The sequence below is a fragment of the Taeniopygia guttata genome, chromosome 13, assembly GCF_048771995.1.
Source record: "Taeniopygia guttata chromosome 13, bTaeGut7.mat, whole genome shotgun sequence".
Taxonomy (NCBI): Eukaryota; Metazoa; Chordata; class Aves; order Passeriformes; family Estrildidae; genus Taeniopygia; species Taeniopygia guttata.
The window spans coordinates 13,757,183-13,778,003 of record NC_133038.1 but is presented as its reverse complement, the minus strand read 5'-3'; the positions used below and the strand labels follow the sequence as shown (position 1 = coordinate 13,778,003).

At 50.8% G+C, this 20,821-nt stretch overlaps 2 protein-coding genes across 10 annotated transcripts in view; one reads left to right on the top strand and one right to left on the bottom strand.

Annotated features, from left to right (window-relative positions):
- Positions 1-8,843, top strand: part of LOC100229617 (rho GTPase-activating protein 7) — a 52,529-nt gene extending 43,686 nt beyond the window's left edge. For 7 of the 8 annotated variants that reach the window (XM_072935152.1, XM_072935156.1, XM_072935159.1 and 4 more), the window contains 3 exons: positions 529-643; positions 2,737-2,815; positions 3,115-8,843. In XM_072935152.1, coding sequence (XP_072791253.1) covers positions 529-643; positions 2,737-2,775 — 154 coding nt within the window. In that variant the 3' untranslated portion in view covers positions 2,776-2,815; positions 3,115-8,843. Of the gene's footprint in view, positions 1-528; positions 644-1,011; positions 2,036-2,736; positions 2,816-3,114 lie in introns of all 8 variants that reach the window. The other variant, XM_072935153.1, reaches the window with a different exon arrangement.
- On the bottom strand, positions 3,083-19,940 carry RARS1 (arginyl-tRNA synthetase 1). 2 transcript variants are annotated; one of them, XM_030283818.4, is made up of 16 exons: positions 19,820-19,922; positions 17,727-17,826; positions 14,266-14,400; positions 13,575-13,763; positions 10,285-10,396; positions 9,193-9,293; positions 8,674-8,795; positions 8,232-8,352; positions 7,836-7,965; positions 7,404-7,508; positions 6,408-6,586; positions 5,955-6,064; positions 5,239-5,344; positions 4,386-4,558; positions 3,574-3,821; positions 3,083-3,231 (listed from the first exon to the last, which is right to left on the bottom strand). In XM_030283818.4, exons 4-16 carry the CDS (start codon positions 13,725-13,727, stop codon positions 3,122-3,124), a joined length of 1,770 nt encoding a protein of 589 aa, XP_030139678.1. In that variant the 5' UTR covers positions 13,728-13,763; positions 14,266-14,400; positions 17,727-17,826; positions 19,820-19,922; the 3' UTR covers positions 3,083-3,121. The 2 variants fall into 2 exon arrangements, with proteins under 2 accessions (XP_030139678.1, XP_030139677.1); XM_030283817.4 differs by lacking the exon at positions 17,727-17,826 and having other exon boundaries at positions 19,820-19,940.
- Positions 19,941-20,821: the final 881 nt, after the last annotated feature.

Genomic DNA, 20,821 nt, shown 5'->3' with positions numbered 1-20,821 from the left:
TCAAAGGGTTCAAGCTGACAGGTCTGACTCTGAGGAGCAGCACTGAGGACTGTTATCTTCCACCCAATTTTCAAGCCATTTGGCAGGAATGTACATAGATAAAAGTTTCAGAAGCCAAGACTAATGATGTAATACCACTAGCATGAATTAAAAGAGGGGACTGTTTTTGAAATGTGTTGGGTGTGGTTTGGGCCAAAGGATTTAAAAAGTTCTACATGGGCTTTGCAGGTATCAAAGAAGCTTGATATTGAAGATTATACACAAATAAGCTTGGGGTCATTGTTATTCTTGGCCAAGTGTGTGATGATGTGTTTGGGGAATAAATTCCTTGACTTGCCTTTCTTGGGTGTCCATTACTACTGGTCAGTAGTGCCCTGGACACCTTTGGGACGTGCTGGGAGGGAATTGACCTTCAGTAGTCACATTGCATGAGCCCTACTCGGCATGTGCAGGTCCTTCAGCGCAGTGTTTTGTGTGGTTCCCAGCACTTTGTTCGCTCAGCCTTCCTCTCACCTTCCCCTCTCCTAGATCCAGTCAGAGGAAGTGCAGCTTGGGGAAGCCAGACCAGAGGGAGCTGAACGAGAACCTGGCAGCAACGCAGGGCTTGGCCCACATGATAATGGAGTGCAACAGGCTCTTCCAGGTACACCACTCACTGTCACCAAGCAAAAGCTCTGGGCATCCTGGGAGGGTGGCTGGCTTGGAGCAGCAGCTGGGCAATGTCCCTGCCAGCCCAGCTGCTGCTCAGAGCCTGTGACAGATGGGAATCCTGCAGCTGCAGGAGCAAACGAGCATTGCGACCACTCCTCCATTCCCCCCTTCGGGCTTCACTCCGTGGGCTTGGGGACAGCTTAGAGAGCACCTGTGGGCAGTGGCTGCCATGTGCCCTGGCAGGGAGGCCCTGGCTGGAGAGTGGGTCGAAGTTTTGTTGCTGGGGCCTGGCCAGAGCAACAGCCATGCCTGTGCCTGGCCATTGACCCCAGTAATCTGAACCTGGACCTTGGCCCACAGACTGACTTCCCAGCTTGACCACGGCCTTTGCCCGTCATTATGGACTTGCCTAGTGCTCCTTAGACTGTGGCTGTCCCTGGTTGCTGTCCCCGGACCTGATCCTGACCTCCCTTGCTGACTCACCTTCCTGGCTGCACCTCGGACCTCATCGCCGTGGATGTGTCTGATGATCCTGACTCTTGGCTGCCCCTCTGGCTCAGCTCCAGCAGTGTGGGACAGGGCAGCTGCCCTGCCAGCCCTGCTGTCCCACTTGACCCCTGGCCCCTTTCCCTCAGGGGTGCTGACCACGCTCAGCTCAGACCTTCTAATGTTCTGCTCCAGCTGCTCATCTGGGCAGGGGACGCTGCCCCATGGCTCCCCTGCACTGATTCCTTAACCAGTGCTGCCTGGCTTCTGATTGACACCCCACCCCAGGACAGCTGAGCTCCCCAGGGGTCTGATCCCTGCATGGCATCAGTCTCCAGCCCAGACAGGGCTCCTAAGTGCCCCTCTCACCCCCAGCCCAACCACGGGCCACTGTTTCCCCAGCAGTGGCCTGAACCCCTCTGCCCAGCTCTGAGGTCCCTTGGGGTGCCCTGACACCACTCCTGCCCTGTACCCTTTGGTCTGCCCTAGCAGCACGGAGCTGGCCCTGTTCTGGCTGCATGGCCCATGGAATAGCCCCATGGAACTCTGAGCTACCCATGGACACTCCATACCCCCCTGCTATGACCATTGCTGACTGCAGCCCTGAGCTGTGGGGCTGCCCCTCACTCCGGGGTGCTGGGTCCTGCTGGTGTGACCCCCTCCCTGCCGGGGTAGGCACTGGGTGCTGAGACTCAGGGACTGCCTGGAGAGGGCTGTCCCCCTTCTGCTGGAGGCCACAGCTCAGTGTGGCAGCCCTGCCATGCCCGTGCCCGGAGGAACACCCGGGTCTGCTGCCCTGGACCTGGACTGGTCACTGTGGCCACCACTGGACTGCGGCCGACGCTGCTGCTGCCCCTGAAGCTGAGCAGGACTCGGCTCGTCAGCACTGCCAGCCCAGGTAGGGCAGGAGGGGCCTGGCCAGGCTCTGCCCCGGCCCCAGGGGCAGGGAGAGCTCCAGGGCACGGGTGTGGGTGCAGTGGGGACAGGGAGCACAGCACAGGCTGTCTGTGACATGGCTGTCACCCTGCTGTCAGTGTGGCACCAGTGCCAGGCCTGCTGGGTTTGTGGGCAGTGCTCAGCCACCAGGAGAGTGCATTTGCACAGGTCTGCACTTGCTGAGGTGCCAGCTGCTGCCCACAACATGAGGTGCTGGACACTGACCAGCTGTGAGAGCCGAGCCCTCCCCAGTGCCCTGGACATGGAAGAATCTGATACAGATCTCTATATAACAGATATATATATACACACACACATAAATATACATACATGTACACACATGCATATGTCAGTGAGCACCTGCATCAATGCAACACCTTCTCTCCAGTGGTACCAGAGCTGCATTTTTGTGCTGCTTTAGGACTCTGGAAGTTTTTTTAGGAGGCTCACAGCACAGCCCCCAGCAAACCCAAAGACAAAGGCATGAGCCTACAAGGAGCTGTGGCTCCTTGTAGTTGCCCATGACTGATAAGCACTGCACAAAGAGGTTTGCAACTCTGTAGGGACATTGCTGCTGAGGGGAAAGGCATTTCCCTTGTGTTTTCTTCAGAGGGAATGTAGTTTAACTGATCTGCTCCTCCCCTGGGCTTCCTGCTCCCCCAGGTAAAACTGCTGCCTGCCTCCCCGCACCATCACAGATGACATCAAAGGCTGGGTGACCTGCTCGTACCTGGCACCTAAGGTAAAGTAGATGGAGGGAGCATGGATCACAGTATTGTTGGTTCTGGAAGTGTGGGTGGGTGGAGGGTTTCCTGGAGGTACCTTTGGGTGTTCTGAGTTCATGGCTTTGGCTCCTGCACTGAGAATTGCTCTGAGCTGTGCTCACAGCCACTGTCTGCCTCTGTATCTGCAGCTGCTGAAGCCACACTCCTTTTCTCTCCTTTTCCCTCCCCACTTTGCTTTTTTTTCCCTTACCACAACCCCACTCCAAGAGACAAGAGACAACTCCAATTGTTTAGTCCCTTTATTGTCATTCCACAGGGAACTGCTACATCCTCTGCACAGGCTTAATCCCCAGGATGTCGAATCCTTTGGCCATGACGGTGGCAGTGGCTTCGCACAGCAGCAGCCTCCACATGTTCACTTTCACAATCTGGCCTGGAAAACACAGACAGAGGAGCTGGAGTAGCTGCTCAGAACAGTACCTTCCCCAGGGGAAGCCCCTCCAGCCAAAACCAAGCTCTGGACTGCCACATGGAATCTTTCCTGCTCTCCCCAAGCCAGGCAGAGTGACCACCTCTCCTGTTTCCAGGTGCCTGGCTGCTCCCAACCCTACTCAACCTTCCTGCTCAGTCCTAACACAGGCTCTGCCAGTCTCTGCCAATCCTCCCACACGGACACAGCAGTGTGACAACAGCCTTTCCAAGACAGGGAAATGGAGATGGATGTAACCACAGGATCTGACACAGGCACACACAGCACCCCATGGCCAACACTCACCAGTCTGCCTGTCCTTCTCAACGCAGTAGCAGCTGTCATAGAACTCGGTGAAGGTGGTGGCCAGCTCATACAGGTAGTCACAGAGTGTGTGCAATAACAAGTCCTCCAGGATCTTCTGCAGGATCTCAGGAAACCTCAGGATGCACTTGCCCAATTTCCACTCCTTCTCATGGTCAAGGACAAGCACCTCCTCCCTGGCTGCCTTCTGCAGCATCTGCTCATCGATGTTGGCCAGGCGAGCAATTGCCCTGGAACAGTCCAAACCAGTCTGCTTGTGAGGGTCCCACGGCCAGCCTGCCCAGGGCCAGCCTGGTCACCTGTCTGGCCTGGCCAGGGCTGGTGGCCTCCCTTGCCCAGTCCTGGGTGACCAGGCCAAAGAGGACAGTCAGCCCTCGATCCAGGAGGGCACTGCAGAGGAACAGGGAGGGATGGACTCTGGGCACCTGCATCAGCAATGACAGCTGATACTTCCAAGCAAACCAAGGCTCAGGGTGCCAGAAAAACTGAGGTGTGGCAATACGTGAGCTGAGCAGCTGCTGGAACACAGCTGCATCCTTTTCCAACCACCTGAATCCTCTGCTTACCAGGAGCTGCCACAGTTCCCTCCCTGGGCTGTATGTCACACAGAGGAGCTGTTTCAGGTGGCAGTGGACACACAGTGTGCAGTGACAAATAAAATCCTGTCTGTGGTGCATACCAGTGTAGCTGGCTTCTCTTACCAAACTCCCCCAACAGCACTGATGTGACTGTCACCCCTCTGCCCACAAGTCCCTTTGTGACCCAGATGCAGAGAGCACCAGCACCCCACGCACCTGATCCGTGTGAAGGCATAGAGCAGATAGGCAGCTGTGTTCCCTCGGTCATCCAGCATCTTGTCAAAGGAGAACACATAATCATTGAGTCTGTTGTGGGACAGATCTGCATATTTAATGCATCCAAAAGCCACCGACGTCTGGGCAGCTTTCAGCTCTTCTGGTGTCAGGACCTGGTGCAATTTCCAAACAGGCAACAGTCAACAGGAAGAAGGAAGCACAGTGACAGCCCTGGCCTCAGCAGGGCTCAGGAGGAGAGCCCAGGCTGCTGAGAGGATTTACCCACCTGGTGCTCAGTTCACACACACCTGCTTCAGGGCACCAGACAACCCCACACCGACCCCTCACTTCTCCTGCAATCCACTGGCACCACAGCCCTGCCCAGGTTAGGGCTGACCCCCTCTTCTGACACCCCACAGGACCTCTGTGCCCCACAACCTGCCAGGTGTGACATGCTCTGCTCCTGCTTCTTCATGTACACAGAACAAATGTTGGTCCTCCTACCCTTATGGAGCATTTTGGTTAATCCAAACACTTAGAAACCCCTCTCTGCTGGAACAGTGGCAGCAGGACAAAGCACTTTGTGCCTCATTCCTATGAACCCTTTAGAGATTTTCCAGATGGTTTTTTTTTCCCTTGCTTCCTCGTGTTCCTGTTTAAAAATGGACTTTTAACTTTCACCCTATACTGCCCTTCCCAATTCCACTGCCTCACACTGTGCTTGGACAGAGTTTGGTCCATTCCATGTCCCACACTATCCAGTTCAGAAATCTCATTAAGCAATGCAGAGACCCTAAGTCTGTGAACACATCTGGGAAGGTCTCAGGAAAGACAAGCAATCTGTCACAACTACCTTGTCCCGTTCCTTGTCTTTCAGCTTGTCCATGGCTCGTTTCAGTCCTTCCTCCAGCAGGTCTATGAGACGCACCGTGTCCCCTGAACGAGTTTTGAACTTTTTCCTGAAAACACACATCCAAAATGACCACCTGCATAAGAGGCAAAACACTTCCACCCTCTGCCTAGTGCTCAGCAAGCTTAGGAAGAAAGCACATGGCAAATCCTTTTGTATGGAAGGAATTGCCATAAAATGGACAGCTCCAAAACTAAGAGAGCACCCACAGTGTGGTCAGCAGGAATGGCCAGGAAGGATTCAACAGTCAGAACTGTCCAGTTCCAGACATCAAGCTGCACACAATACCAGTACCAGACTTTTCCCAACTTTTGTTTCATCTACCATGAAGGAGGTAGAAAGTGATGAAAATCATGGCCTTTACCACTGCTATCTCCCAGTACCACAGGAACTTCCACCAGCCAATCCAAGTACCCCTTGCCAAATACCAGGCAGCAGGAGCCAAGCTTGAGAGGGAACGTGACCACAGCAGCAGTGACTGTGTGGATCAATGACAATGACACAGTTACAGTAACAGCACAGGAACCAGTGCTTTCTTTTGGGGTTTTCTTGGTGTGCCACATAAACACTTGTCAACGAATGAGAGCAAGTCTCCTGCATTCACCCAAATGTTCTCTCCAAGGTACAGGTAAGAGGAAAAAGTACACCCACACACTTACTTGTCTTCTCCCAGCACCACTCCAAAGGCAGCATGGGCCACTCTGGTGACTTTGGGATCATACCAGCCAATCATCTGTCCAGCTGCAAACACCGTTTGGAGATGCACAGACTGCAAGGAAATAAAACACCAACAACTGGTTTTCAATCCACTCCTCCAGGTGCAGTTCCTTCATAGCTTTATCCTAGTCACAACGATGCTCTCACAGTAAGACCTAAAGTATTTCCAGTTCCACAGACAAATTCTGCTTTGAGAAATTCAACCTTTCCAAGAGTTTTTCAGCTCTACATAAGCAGCAACTGGCAAAATTCCCATCACTGCTCAGATAAGGAGTAAATATACCAATCACACTGAAGACCCTGTGGTGTTCTACCTGTGTTACTGTTGCATCCATCACTTCACACACTTTGTGCTGACCAGCACCAACAGTTACAGCAGAGGGTGCTGAACTCACCTGGCCACTGTCAACAACGTAGATGAGGATGTCACCCTTCTCTTCACACAGCCTGTGCTTCAGAGCAGCCAGGTCTGACGTGTCATACGTGAAACCTCCGTCCGATTTCATGATGGTCAGCGGGACAGGGAAACCCGGGACGAACACGACCTTCCGGCCATCATCAACCTGCACAAATCCTGACAAAGCAATGAAAAACTTCTGTGTTGAATAGCACCAGGGAGGTTCTGGGCCAGCAACAACACCTCCCCTCCCTGCTGCTACCAGGAGGAAAAGGCCACACACTCACATAATCAAAAATATGAAAAGGCCTACATGATTCTGTACAGCACTTCCAGAACTAAACAGATCTGCACAAATGTGGCCTTATCAGGAAAGACCTAACTTAAAAACTCCCATCACTTGCATACAGATCTGCCTGTACAGCCACAACCCCATCACAAAATACAGCACTGAAGACAACACAAACTCTACAGAGGACTCTGCACAAGTCTTTCTGAGGTAAGACCGTCAGAATACTTCAGATGGCAAGACTCAGGAACTGCAAAATCCAGACAGGAACACATAAAACCCGAGACTTCTTATGCTGCATTTGGCTTCTTGCCAGTTTCAAAGTCAACATGATCCAAAAATCCCACTGTCTTCACAGAGATTTCTCAAAGTTCCCATACAGTCACATCACTAAGACTGGGAAGTCTGTCATATATTACTCCTTGACTGTTTACTCAGAATACAATAAATTCCAGCAGTACGCTGTGCTACTGCCTACAAATGTCACAGACAAACTGCTTTTGATGTCAGCAAGAAAGACTCAGGCTTTCTGGAATGAGGAAAAGCCACAAAATACCCCCTTAGGAAACGTGGCTGAGAAAAAAAGCAAATGTGGGGAAGACGCAACTTGAAAAGCATCAGCTCTAAGCCCTGCTGAGTAGGATTGAGGCTACCACGCTCATCCTCACAGCTGCAGAACTTCTGACCCGAGACCAAAAGCCTCACCTTTATCTTCAAATTCTTTCACAATGTCTTTCATCATCTCATGGTAGAAGGACTCCCCTCTCTCTATGAGTGTGATGTCCAAACAGTTGTAGATTTTCTGGAATTCTTGAGAGAAACAGAACATAATATTTACATTAAAGGCACACAGTGGGAATCAGTGGCATGCTTAGCAGTGGGTACAAACAGGGCTGAAAAAGCATTATCCATTTCTTGGTCAAGGCATCAGACTAGGACTCAGGAGACAAAAGATTGAGCTGAAAGTCTCCACTTAAGACAGCCCAGTACTTTGGTTGTACTGCCTTTTTGCTTTCAGCTTCTCTTAGCAGTGTGGCAGTGATTTTCAAGGGAAAACAGAGGGTGTGCTCAGACATAAAGTGAGGAAAGCCACACTGTTCTACAGGTGAGACACGATTCCAGATGTGGCCAAGTCACCTCTGCGTGACACATCACAGATGAGATTCCAGGCTTTAATGAAGTCAGGGTTTTTGCTCTGCAGCAGCACCACACATTGGTAAGCTCGCTTCTTAAATTCCTCCTCTGTGTCAAACCTCTGCTTGGATTCCTGCAGGGAAACACATGGAAAAGCACTGCTTTCTCCCCTGAAACAAACCACCACTCCTAACAGGCTCTCCAAGTATGCTCATCTCAAGACAGAAAGGCTGTGTGCTTACAAAGGCCTTTGACCATGCCCCATACAGACAGTTCAATACCAGATGTCACAATTCATCACCTCGTGGCTGGTTATCACAATAATCTACTCAGTTCTTTCATTTCTCCAAAACAACATTGCAATTTGTAAAGCTTCTCAATCTGCTTTGCTACACATACCTTGTAAAAAGCTTGGAGATCCCCAATGGGAGGAGAAACACTTAAGTAATCTGGAAATTTGTCCTGGAGGTGAGCAATGAGCATTCCAAACTGGGTACCCCAATCTCCTAAATGGTTCAACCTTGGAGCAATTGAAGAGAACAATAATAATAATATCTTAAACATATGCTTTAAGATAGACATGTTTTTAATATATATATTCTAAAAGAAACACATAAAATACCAGAAACCCAGCCCAGGCAAGCTCCCCAGTTTGACTGCACTGAAGCTGCTGCCCACCTTGATTCCTAACCTCGCTACATTTGTCCAGCTTAGAATCTACTGTCCATAAAGGGTTATTTGCTATGTGCTTATAAACTAAGGCAAATACAGAGCAGAACAGAGAGACAGGGACTGTGCAAACAGCCCAGCAAGCCCACCACAGCCAGCCACTGAGCCTCACCTCAGAACATCATAACCCACGAACTCGAAGAGCCGGCACATGCTCTCCCCGATGATGGTAGAGCGCAGGTGCCCAACGTGCATCTCCTTGGCAATGTTGGGGGAGGAAAAATCCACCACCACCTTGGGCACAGAACCAAAGGAACACATGAATAAAAGGCTGTTACCACACCTCGTGTGTTTGATCTGGGTTTTGTTAGGGGGAGCAGTGGGAACAAGAATCACCTCTGCTGACCCTCAGCAGGAACATCAGAGTGAACGCTGCTGCAGCCCAGCTGAGGGTCAGGGATCACTCCCAGACTGACCTGGGCACAGCCCCCACCCCCAGGGGACTTCCAGAGTCCCTCAGCCACCAGAGACCACAGCAAGCACAAGTGACCTACCCCATGGCCCCTGGTTCCTATGCCACATCCCACATACTCAGGACATCTGTTCAGTGCATCCCTTCAGGGGGAAATTCCAAAGATACTGTCCAGAACATCTCCCCTGTAGCAAGATGGCTGTGTGCTTACTGCTGTACCTTTTTCCTTTTGCCAATAGCTGGTGGTTGAACTCCATTGATCAATAAACTGCTCAGCTGCTTCGACACAAAATCCTTTCTCAAGTGGACATTGATAAAACCTTTGCAGGAAAAAGCCAGCAGTGAGTGCTGGGGCTGCAGAAGTGCCTCAGAACAGTTTTTGTTCCCTTCCCCCCTGGATTTCTGTTTTCATGCAGCAAGCACAAGGGCACATGAAGTCAGCTTATCAAAATATTTTTTTTTTGTCACAGGGGAGCAAAGTTGTCACTTGAAGGCAATTTCTGTTCCCAGATTAGAAGAGTCTGTTCACATCACTGTAGCCTTTACTGCAGGAGTCAGATGCTGCAAGCTACACCATTGACATAACTCCTTTTTGAACACAGTCACTCAACAATCAATTTATAGAAACCATTTTTTGTGAGAAAATAAATAATTTGGTTTCCAGAATGCAAAACCAAATCCTGCTTTAGCGTTATAAAAAATTAATATCCTAAAACATATAGTTTCATCTGGGATAATTTATGCTCATGGTAAGACATGTCTGTCTTACTTCTCCTGCTTCACAGAGCCAATGAACAAGCCCTAGCCCTAAAAGGGCTGTGCCATGGGATTTCTGTGTTTATGCTGAAGCCCTAAGGAATAGGAGCCCTTGTATTTTTCCCTGGGACAAAACAAATGCAGCAATTAATAACCTCCATGCTACTCCAGCCTCTCAGTTCTGAGAGGACAAGGTCTCCTCACCATGCAAGCAACAGCGAGAAGGGCTGTCCATTTTTGCTGTGATTTCATGACTGTGGCTTGATTCCCATCACCAATATTGAAAGAGGAAAAGCTGCTCCCTTAAGGATCAGTGGAAAAATTGCTAATTAAAGGGCTCATGATCATACCTGCCAATTCTAATACAGAAGTAGATTTTCTGCTGCTGGACAAGTCTGAGTGCTACAAAGCTCACCAAGACAGAAGAAGCTAATTCACTATGAAACTGCAGTTTTAAAGCATAAAACAGTAGAACTCAACTCAGCTTCTCTCTCAAAATATAACTGCCCTTTTTGCTTTGAGATATACAAAGTGTGTAAAATGGAACTATCTTACCAGGACCAGCAATTTCGACCTTCTCAATGCACTCATTGGCAGGAATACTTTTTACTATTTTCTCCGCGATTTCCCGTGGGCTAACCTTCTGTTCCCTGGTTTTAAGCAGTACCTGGAACACAACAAAGATCAGGTAAAATTCAATCCTCTGAAGCATTCCAGAGAGCAAAACAGAGAGCACAGATACTGAAGCACTAAAACATCCTCATGGTCCTTCAGCTTCATAATGCAGAGATACACACAAAGAGAAACACCTCTAGCAAATTTTACAGATTAGATCAGTTCTCCACAGCACAAGCCTGACTGGACCCAACATGTTCACCTCCTTCTGCTCAGAGCAGTCTCTATGTCAGAAGAAAATCTCACAGACTATTTTTCAAAACCTGCTAAGTTGTTTGGCAAATTTGTATTTTTCTAAGCTAGTAAAAGGGACAAACCCTTTAAAAATCAACATAGCTGGCACAGTCCTTCAGTGCTTCACAATCCTGTTGATCAGTCTCATGGGTGTCCTCAGCTCTGCCAGCATTCACATTTGAAGCTCTGAACTGTGCCTCCAGCAGATGCTGAGTGTGGTTTCAGAGCAGGTCTGTTTATTTATGATTAAACACAACCAAAGCAAACTTACTTCAGTCCTGTCTTAGTCTCAAGCTTAATAAATAAATAAGTGAATAGATTAATAAGTGAATAAATAAATAAAATCCAACAACCCAAGGAAACAAAGATAATCCCAGCAGTACTCAATTTTCTTCAAAGAGCATCAGAAAAACTGCTGTTAAAGTAGCTCTCCTTTTCCTTGGAGACATGAGCAGCCCACTGTAAGGAACTCAAAGAACAGGACACAAGTTTACATACAATGATAGTATCAGAGTGGTTTGAGTTGGAACAGAACTTTGAAGATCACCTAGTCCAACTACACAACTTCCCTGTCCATTCCCAAACCATCTCCTCACACAGCTTTATGCAAATCTTCAAAAACACCCTTTAGGAGGATTCTGTTAGCTAGCCCAACCCATCCCTTGCAAAACACTACATTCACACTTGTATAAAATTACCACAAGTATTTGTTTATAAGCACATGATTTTCCAGTATTATTGTGATGTGTTTGAAAACAAGTCCACTGAGGCCACAGAGATGATGTTTCTTTTTGTCAACTCAGAATTTACATTCACTGCTTTTATTTGCTAATTTACTGTCTGCTCTAAAATGTATTTCTACTAAAGTTTCAGTTTTCTGGTTAACCTGTCATACACAGGATTCTTACACAATAGTAAAGGCTTAAAAAGGGCAAGAAAAGCAAACCTCAGTAGCTTTAGTGTTACCCAAAGTGTAAACTACAGGAAAAAATAAATGCAAACCCAGATTATGGGCACGTTTCACCAAATTACAGGCATGTTATGTGAACCATTCCAGAAATGGTCACCACACTCCTGTTGGAGCTCCTGTCTGAAATCCCAAGCATTAATATGCTAATGAGCTCCCAGGAAAACAACAGGCATTTGTGAGGGTCCTTTCCACATCAGCGAGCCTGCAGGGAGAGGCTGCTGCCTGGCACGTACCAGTGCTGCCCCAGTCAGGGCACTTCCCACTCTGCTGGCAGTCCCAGTGACCCTGACCCGTGTTCCAGCTCTGCCCAGGGGACACCCTGGGAAGGCCTGCACCACAGCCAAGCCCCTAAAACAGGCTGACACAAAGTCCCCAAGCTGCTCTCATCCCCTGACACACTGCGTGTGTGAGCACGGCCAAACTCCAGCCAGTGCACAGCCTGCCTGCCCAGGGAACAAACCCCACGGCCAAGCCCAGCACTAGGAACCCTTTTCACCACCACAGCTGACAAGCTGGAACTCCAAACCCTGGCAGAAGGGGACACTGCTGTGTGAACCACGTCGGTGCTGGGAAGCCTGGCCTGCTCGAGAATCCCAGCCGCGACTTAATTGGGGTAACGCGGCGGTCAGAGGAGTGGCAGCGCCCTGAATCCCTGTCAGCGCAGTCACCCCGGGCAGCAGCACAGTGACAGGATGCTAATGAGACCGAGGGGACACACGGGCCTGGGAGGGCAGTTCTGCCTGGCACTGCAGCCCAGAGCCTGCTGCCTGGCACGTATCGTACCCCTGCTGCCCCAGGCACGCTCACTGCACGGGGACAACCTGGCACTGCAGAGCTCCACGAGTGGCAGTGCAAGTTCAGTGTCAAAACTGCCACTCTAATGGGTTAATAAGGGTGAGTTGACATAGGAGGTGTAAAAGGAGTTGTTTCTGTTCAGATTGCCAAATAAAAGATCTGTAATTACAAAGTGTCTACTTAGTCACCCACAGGCGTCAATGCACTGAAAGTTAGGGCGCTTCAGCACCTAAGCTAGAACACACTACCTGCTTTCTCCCACACCTCCTGGGTTTACTTCAGCACAGTCCCAGCCCACTGAGCAGGCTGAGCAACTGCTGAACTGTCTCTGATTCTATTTGTGTCCTCTTTGGTCGAACTCCCTGTACCCAGGGAACTTACAAGAGATGTTAAACAAAGGACTGAGCCAGAGGAGTATGAAGGGCAGTGCCTGAGCAGCAATCCACACCTGGCTGGGCTCGGAGAAGGAGCCCACAGGCCCAACAGTGCTCAGTGCCTTCTGGCTGGAGCTCAGAGAGGGCAGTTTGGGATGTAAGACACAGGGATCCAAACCCAACAGAGCACACAGGGCAGCCCCAGGGCCCCTCTGCTCTGCCATGTGTGTCTGTGAGCAGGAGGAACCCACAGCAATGGGAGGTGTGAGCCAAGAGGGAAAACTGGAGATGCCCCTTTGTCACCTGCCATGTGAGAAGGGGGTATGTGCACATAATGTGTGGGGATATTACACTTTCCTGTAACTAAAGAGCAGTTAGAGATATGCAGGTGTTTCTCAACATTTTGCAATCCTCCAGAATTGTGATTTATTGTTTGCTGTTTTCAGTTCCAAATATACAACTCACTAATTGGTAGTTAATTGCACATCATTAGTAAATCGATGCAGCACTTAAATCCTGATTTAATTTAGATCCCATGAACCGAGCAGTTTTTCTGTGCCACACACATTAACTCTCTCATACCAGGCACCTGAACAGAGGTTTAAAGGCCAGCTCTGTAAAGGCCAATGCTTCCCTTAAAATGCCATTCAATACTCACTCAATTCTCAGCCCAGATGCTTGCAGCAAGCCCAGAAAAAGTTCCATACTGCAACTCTCACTGTGCTGTCTATCCCTTGGCTTCCAACAGACAACATCCCCATTTTTGCTTCTTTGTTGAGATTGTTTATATCATTTACCTGTGATATGCCCATGGCACTGTTACACTGGTAGTCCCCAAATTTGGGCTGCTGGCTTGGTGTCACCACCAGAGGAGGGTTTTCTAAGTCTGGGTAGGCAGCCTGAATGGCAGCTCCAAAGATCTCCTGGAGACAGCTGTTGATATTAATCATGCTTTTGGTTGATTTACTTCTTTCCTCTTGAAGGCTCTAAAAAAGAAAATCAAAATCCAGAAGGCTTAATTCACAACATCTGAGGAGCTGTTACATCCCACTTTTCTCCTTGTCTGCCTGGCAAAGCACAGCTGACAGATCTGGCTGACACCTCCAGGCACAGGAGCAATGCATACAACATAAAAATCACACGATCCTCCTGCAGAATCTGCCAGCACAGGTTCTTCCCCTGACTGCAGGGCTGCATTACTTCTCACACCTGTGCTGGTGAGCCTGGGACACACCTCAGCTGGGCCATCTGGCTGAAAACTGCCCCAGACATGACCCTGTGGGCTCACTGACCTACTGACATCTTCCATAAAACAGGTTTCTGTTTAAGGAACCAAGAAATATCTGATGTGCCACCAATTAAGGTGTCAGAATGCAGAGCAAGCATGCTGTCACACATCAGAACTGTAACAAACTCAGACCATCTATTTAGCTTGTCCTAATGACAACAAAACCCACAAGATACAGCAATGATATTTTATCTCCTTACCTTCTTAAGGAAGTTTAACCGGTACTTGAGTTTTGCGTTTTCGTCTCGCAGCCCTTCCAAACTCGGGGAGACTCCCAAGCACCCAAAGTTCTTCAGACGCTCAATTTCTGCAGTTAACAACTTGATCTCGTTTTCCTGAAAAGAAAATTGAGTTGTCACACAGTAATTCCTGGAGAGGACACAGGAGGTGGGGAGCTGCAAGATCTCAGGCACCGTGTAAAGGTAACAGAGCAGTGACATGTAAGCTGAATAATTCCAAACAATTAATACTTGAGGATTGTTTCTAACTGTGTGAAAAACAAGGATTCTGAAACACTCTTTAAAAAAGGCAGTGAGAAAATAGTCTCACTAATATCAAGACAAAAGTACAAGAAAGACAACAGGACATGCTACTGAGGTATTCCCCAATAAGCACTTTCTCCAGCTTTTTTAACAAAGATATCAAATGTTTTGACTCAAAATTTCCTAAAGCCTCCTTTAGCCTGTTTCACCATCTCAGAGGCCACAGTTTCAGAGGAAACCACTACTACTACATAACCCCAGCAAGCTCAAACCCCAACTAGAGACAGGAATGCCAGAAGTGTGCTGCTCCACAGGGGCATTTCTGAAGGGTGCACTCACTTCCACCAGGCCACACAACCTTTCCTGCCCTGTCCAGGAAGGAAATGTATGTCTTCTCCCTTAAAAATAACACAAGGCATTCAGGAGCATTGGCAATTTCAGGAGGGCCTCTGTGTTCCAAACACACTTCCCTGTGTCCCACCAGACTTCACAGCCCCAACTCAGATAAATTTGTCAGCAGCAAAATGGTTCAAAGCTGCTACAAGGAGCAGGACTGTTCCTCACCCCACACCCTAAAGAAACCAAATAGCTGAAGTTTCATCTCTGTTGTCCCTCTCTTGTCCTCCCCTTAACAGGCTTCGTGCCCTGAGCCACAAAGCTGGCTCTGACACAGAATCCTGAGGGTTTGAGGGGCTTGGTGCTGCTCTGGAGGGAGCAGTGAGCACTGCCCACCCTGGCTCCTCACCCCCCTGGCTCCCTCGTCCAGGCTCTCCTCTGCCAGCCCTTCCACAGCAGGACGCAGCTCAGGCTATTATTGTAGGCCACCAAACCTTATCAAAAAGGGCTCATTTACTTTGTTACTCTTCAAACAATGAGACTACTTAATTAGGAAAAAATTTGGGCCATTGAATCTCTTGGCCTTGTATGTCCACCTGAGCAGCAGCTCCCAGGAATGCTGCTGTAACTAACTGCACATGCCCAAAAACCTAGGCTGAGGCAAAACAATCTTAAGATTGGCTTATTTGTGGGCCAAGCTGAAAATCAGTACTTTTGAGGTCATTCTTCAGTTGTGCCTCAGTTTGTAGCACACTTCTGTTAGAACCTCAAGGTCTCCTCTGCTGCAGAGGCAAACACAATGCTGCTTCCTGCAGGTTGCATGTGAAGAAATGGGACTTTGAGAAAAAAACCAAAACCTGTATCAAATCCTCTGGTTTGGCATTTACACAACTAAAATCACTGAACAGCACAGCTGTACCTTATAAGCAACTCACTTCAAATAGTCCCATTTCAGCTTTTCTTTTCAAAACCCAAGGCAGGGGTCCCAAAATCAGTTTTTCTCTCATTTACATACATACACAAACCTTCCCCCATAAGCAACAGCAAATAGATTTTTTTATTTTCAACTTTTCTTCCGGGTAGCATTTCACATAATTTACAGACCCATTTGTAAAATATTCTGTACTTCAAGTTAAAAAATAGCACAAGAGATTTCACTGTGTTTTCACAGCTGTGCCACTGTAAGTTTCAGTGCCATTATTGCTATAAACACCAGAGCAGTGACACACATAACTCATCCCCCCAAGCCTAGAATGTGCTTTAAACATAAGTGCAAAGAGATCTTTAACCCCTAATACCATATAATCTATAAATTCTGTGTCCACACAGTATTATCTTCCCTCTAGTGAAGTCACCAGCTTCAGAACAGGCCTCCATGACCCCAAGGAGAGTTCTGCATTGAAGGCAAACATTCTCCAGAACCAGAAAATCACATTCTGCTTTTTAAACTAAAATCCCTGCATGTCCAAGACAACAAGCAGCTCACAACTATTCCTCCTGCATTAAAAAATTCCCCCAAGCTATAACTGGGATATTTCAGTACCAGTGACAAGCTTTACTGAAGAGGAATCTGAGCTGGATTTTCCTACATAATCACAAACACCTCTGGCCACCCAAGGGAAGACTCCCAGGTGAGATGACCAGTAACCTACTGGAGCTTCTTTCCATACTGTTACACTACGAGTGAGGACAAGGAAAGAGGTTTATCCATGTGCATGGTCAGAAGCCAGAACCACAGTGCCCAGGAATCACTGACCCCTGGGCAGACATCTGGCCAAAGAGCTCTTTTACAGGGTGACTAATCACTTGGATTTGGCCAGGAGATAAAAATATCTAAAACACTGCCACAGTTCAGCAAGGCTCATCTACTTTTTTTCCCATGACTGCATCAAAACAGCAAATTCACAGCCCTGGCACCTGGAGGGATTTGGGATGGCCCCATTTCAGATGTGACCAAGCCCAGCCTGTCACCCCAGACTGCCACATTGGTCTCTTCTGTTTAGTGCTCCTCTTCTTCAGAAATTTCCAGCAGCAGTCCTTATGTTGTTACTTGAGTGTGAACTGAGAACAAAAAGTTTCACCATGGTGGCTCAGCTGCCTACCCCAGTGCTGCTGCTGCCATTTCAGTCTCCCTTTTATTGTGCTCATCAACAGCTTATACAGATGATGAAATGAAGTTTTCATTCAAAAGGATCCAGCAGAAAAGCCTGAACTCAGCAATGCTTACACTGGGCTCCAGAACTGATGGGGCTGAGATCCCAGCTGGGCTGGGACAGGAGGTTTCATCTTCAAACTGGCAATGGGCTCAAGGAATGAACCCTGTCAGGGTTCAAGGAGCATCTGGAATATGCTCTTAACAATATGGTTTAGTTTTAGGTAGTCCTGTGAGGAGTGGGGAGGTGGACTTGATGTCCATCCACTTGATGGTCCCTTCCAACCTGAGGTATGCTATGAGTCTGTGACCCCCACATCCATAACCATTTTGCTGAGCTTGCCTGGAAAAAAGGTCCTCAGATATTTACATCAGAAATGCTTGTTACCACAGAACCCTGTGGTAATGTAGTGAAGATTTTAAAATGCTAGATGTTATTGAAAGGATATTATGAATGCTACATTCTTCCTAAAAAACAAACTACTCTACAAAACTACAGATAAGCCTTGTAACAACTCCTCTCTTATGGTACCATCCAAGTGAGGAAGGGAGACAATGGCAATACACCTCTGATAGAAAAGATGTGAGACTGAGAAAAGGAAGGAAAAAGCTGCTGTTCAGGTCACAAGTGCCACCTCCTGGTTTATTCTACCTGCACTGTCTAGCACAACTTGTCAGTAAAGGGTCATACCTGATGACCACCTCATGAGGAGCTGTGGGAATTAAATGAGGCCATGATGACATCTCCAAGGGCTCTTTGCTCAGCTGAGTACTAGAAATCTTCCCCTCACCTGTGAATACAAAAAAACTACAGCTTTTTCAAAGGACCAAAATCATCCTTACATTCTCCCTTAGCACATAAGACTGTCTTCCAAGAACCCTACTTGAGCAGGTGGGTAACATGAAACTTGCACAGGCTTCTGTCTCTGGGCTTTAATAGGACAGAGCTTTTCTCCATCAAAAGAAATAAATCATACGAGAGAAAATGACCTGAGAAAGCATTGCAAAGAGAGAAGAACACCCCTCTTCCTTCCCCTCTTTGCCTCCTGCTCAGTTTTATTTCTACTCCTACTCTGCCAAGCCCTGCTGAGCCAGCTGAGCACACACTGCTTGCTCTTTGTTGGGTTATTTTCCTGCTGGCTGGATCCCCATAGGCTCCAGGGCATGCTGCAGCTGGAAACAGGGAGCATGTGGCTGGGAGTGACAGGCAGAGTGAGGTTCAGTAATTCTGCATGGTCTCCTGCAGCCTCCTGGAGCTGGAGCTCCTGCTCTGCTTCCAGTGCCTGGAATCTGCTTATGGCCTACAGACCAAACAGCAGTGACAGCAAAGGGAGAGCCACCTTGCCAGAATACCTGGGATGTCCTTCCTCTCCCAGCAGCAACAAAGGAGAAAGGGAAACTCAAAGGCAAGAAGGAGTTACAGAGAGTCAACTGCCAGATTTCTTATCTCAGTGCCTGTCGTGTATTTAAGCTGTGAGCACGAAACACACCGAAACGCTGCTCAAAAGCACACAAGTGTGGCAGACAAAAACCCAAAGGCCAAGGTCCAGAAGCTGTCAGCTGGCTGCTCCTGAGGCAATGGGCAAGGTATGAGCAGTGACCCTGGGGGAGTCAAAGCCTTACGACAGCCTGGCAGCTCTATTTTCCATCACTATCCCCACTGAAAAGGCAGAGGGTTGCCCCGTCTTTTCCCAAGCTAAGCAGCTTGTGCTGTGCAAAGCTGTTCAAGGAGAACAGCGCAGGAGGCGCATCCCTCCCTGGCTGCCCAGGCTGCCGGGGCCCCACCGGGTACCCCTGCCCGGCCAGAGCAGCCACAGCACGGCACCGGGCCGGGCACCGGGCTGTGGCACCGGGCTGTGGCACCGGGCTGTGGCACCGGGCTGAGGCACCGGGCTGAGGCACCGGGCTGAGGCACCGGGCTGTGGCACCGGGCCGGGCACCGGGCTGTGGCACCGGGCTGTGGTACCGGGCTGTGGCACCGGGCTGTGGCACCGGGCTGAGGCACCGGGCTGAGGCACCGGGCTGTGGCACCGGGCCGGGCACCGGGCCGTGGCACCGGGCTGAGGCACCGGGCCGGGCACCGGGCTGTGGCACCGGGCTGTGGTACCGGGCTGTGGCACCGGGCTGTGGCACCGGGCTGAGGCACCGGGCTGTGGCACCGGGCCGGGCACTGGGTTGTAGCACCGGGCCGTGGCACCGGGCTGTGGCACCGGGCTGTGGCACCGGGCTGAGGCACCGAGCCGGGCACCGGGCTGAGGCACCGGGCTGTGGCACCGGGCTGCGGCACCGGGCTGTGGCACCGGGCCGGGCACCGGGCTGTGGCACCGGGCTGAGGCACCGAGCCGGGCACCGGGCCGGGCACCGGGCTGAGGCACCGGGCCGTGCGGCGCCACTGCTCTGTGAAGCTTCTTCGGAACCCTCCCGCGATCCGCCCAGACTGTGAGACGGGGCAGCGCTGCCCTCAGCCCCGGCAGAGCCGGGAGCAGCCCGGGAGCGCTTCAGCCCTGCCCGCTCTCCGCCTTCCCTTCCCACACAGACCCGCCCGGGGCTCCGGGCACTGCGCGGGCTTCGGTACCGGGCAGCGCTCCCGGGGCTCGCCCGCCACCTGCGCCCCGCGGAGCCCCGCGGCTGTGCCGGTCGGGGCTGTCCCGCCCTGTCCCGGTCCGTGCGGGGCTGTGCCCGGCTGTCCCGCCCTGTCCCGGTCCGTGCCCGGCTGTCCCGCCCTGTCCCGGTCCGTGCGGGGCTGTGCCCGGCTGTCCCGTCCCGCCCCGCCCGGCCCCGCACCTGCCGCGCCAGCCTCGCCGCGGACTGCGCCACGCGCGCCTCCATCCTCGGGCGGCCGGAACCGGGACCGGCGCCGCGGGAAGCGGAACGCGACCGGAGCGGCGCGGCCGCGGCAGCAGCGCCCCCGGGCGGCGGGGAGGACCCCGGCGGGCACGGCGGGACCCGGAGCGGGACCCGGGGAGCGGGGGGGGCACGGACACCGCGACGTGAGGGGAACGGGGACGGGAACGGGCATGGGAATGGGGAACGGGAACGGGAACGGGCATGGATGGGGAACGGGAATTAACGGGGAAAGGGAATGCGAATGGGGAATGGGAATGAATAGGGAACGGGCATGGGCAACGCGAATGGGGAAAGGGAATGGGGAACGGGAATAAGGAACAGGCATGGGGGAACGGGAATGGGAAACGGGAATGGGAATGGAGAACGGGCATGGGAAACGGGCATGGGAAATGGGAATGGGAATGGGGAACGGGCATGGGAAACGGGCATGGGGAACGGGAATGGGAATGGGGAACGGGCATGGGAAACGGGAATGAATGGGGAACGGGCATGGGAAATGGAAATGGGAAACGGGAATGAATGGGGAACAGGTAGTGGGAACGGGAACGGGGAACAGGAATGGGGAATGGGGAATGGGTATTGGGAACAGGAACAGGGAACAGGAATGGGGAAAGGGAACGGGGAACGGGCATGGGAACAGCACCCCCACAGCCTCCCACGGCCCCCATTCCGTGTCACCACCCTGCCCTCTGAAACGTGTCCCATCCCCAGCAGGTGGGTACAAAATGGGCACAGGAATGTTCAGGAAGAGAGGAAAAACAGCGAGTACCCGCGGGAATGGCTGGAGCTGTGCCAGGGAGGTTTAGGCGGAGATAGGGAAAGGTTCTTCCCCCGAGGGTGCTGGCACTGCCCAGGCTCCCCAGGGAATGCCAGGGATGCCCAGGGTGGGGTTGGTGAGGGGTCTGTGCAGGGACAGGGGCTGCACTGTGTGATCCTTGT

What these genes read in the sequence shown, in the direction of transcription:
- RARS1 (XM_030283817.4), bottom strand. Translation starts at nt 19,864, where the DNA reads ATGGAGGCGCGCGTGGCGCAGTCCGCGGCGAGGCTGGCGCGGCAG. An exon ending in GTGGGTTATGATGTTCTGAG is followed by an intron (nt 8,353 to 8,673) that starts GTGAGGCTCAGT and finishes AATTGCTCCAAG; the next exon opens with GTTGAACCATTTAGGAGATT. An exon ending in AAGACAAGGAACGGGACAAG is followed by an intron (nt 4,559 to 5,238) that starts GTAGTTGTGACA and finishes AAATTGCACCAG; the next exon opens with GTCCTGACACCAGAAGAGCT.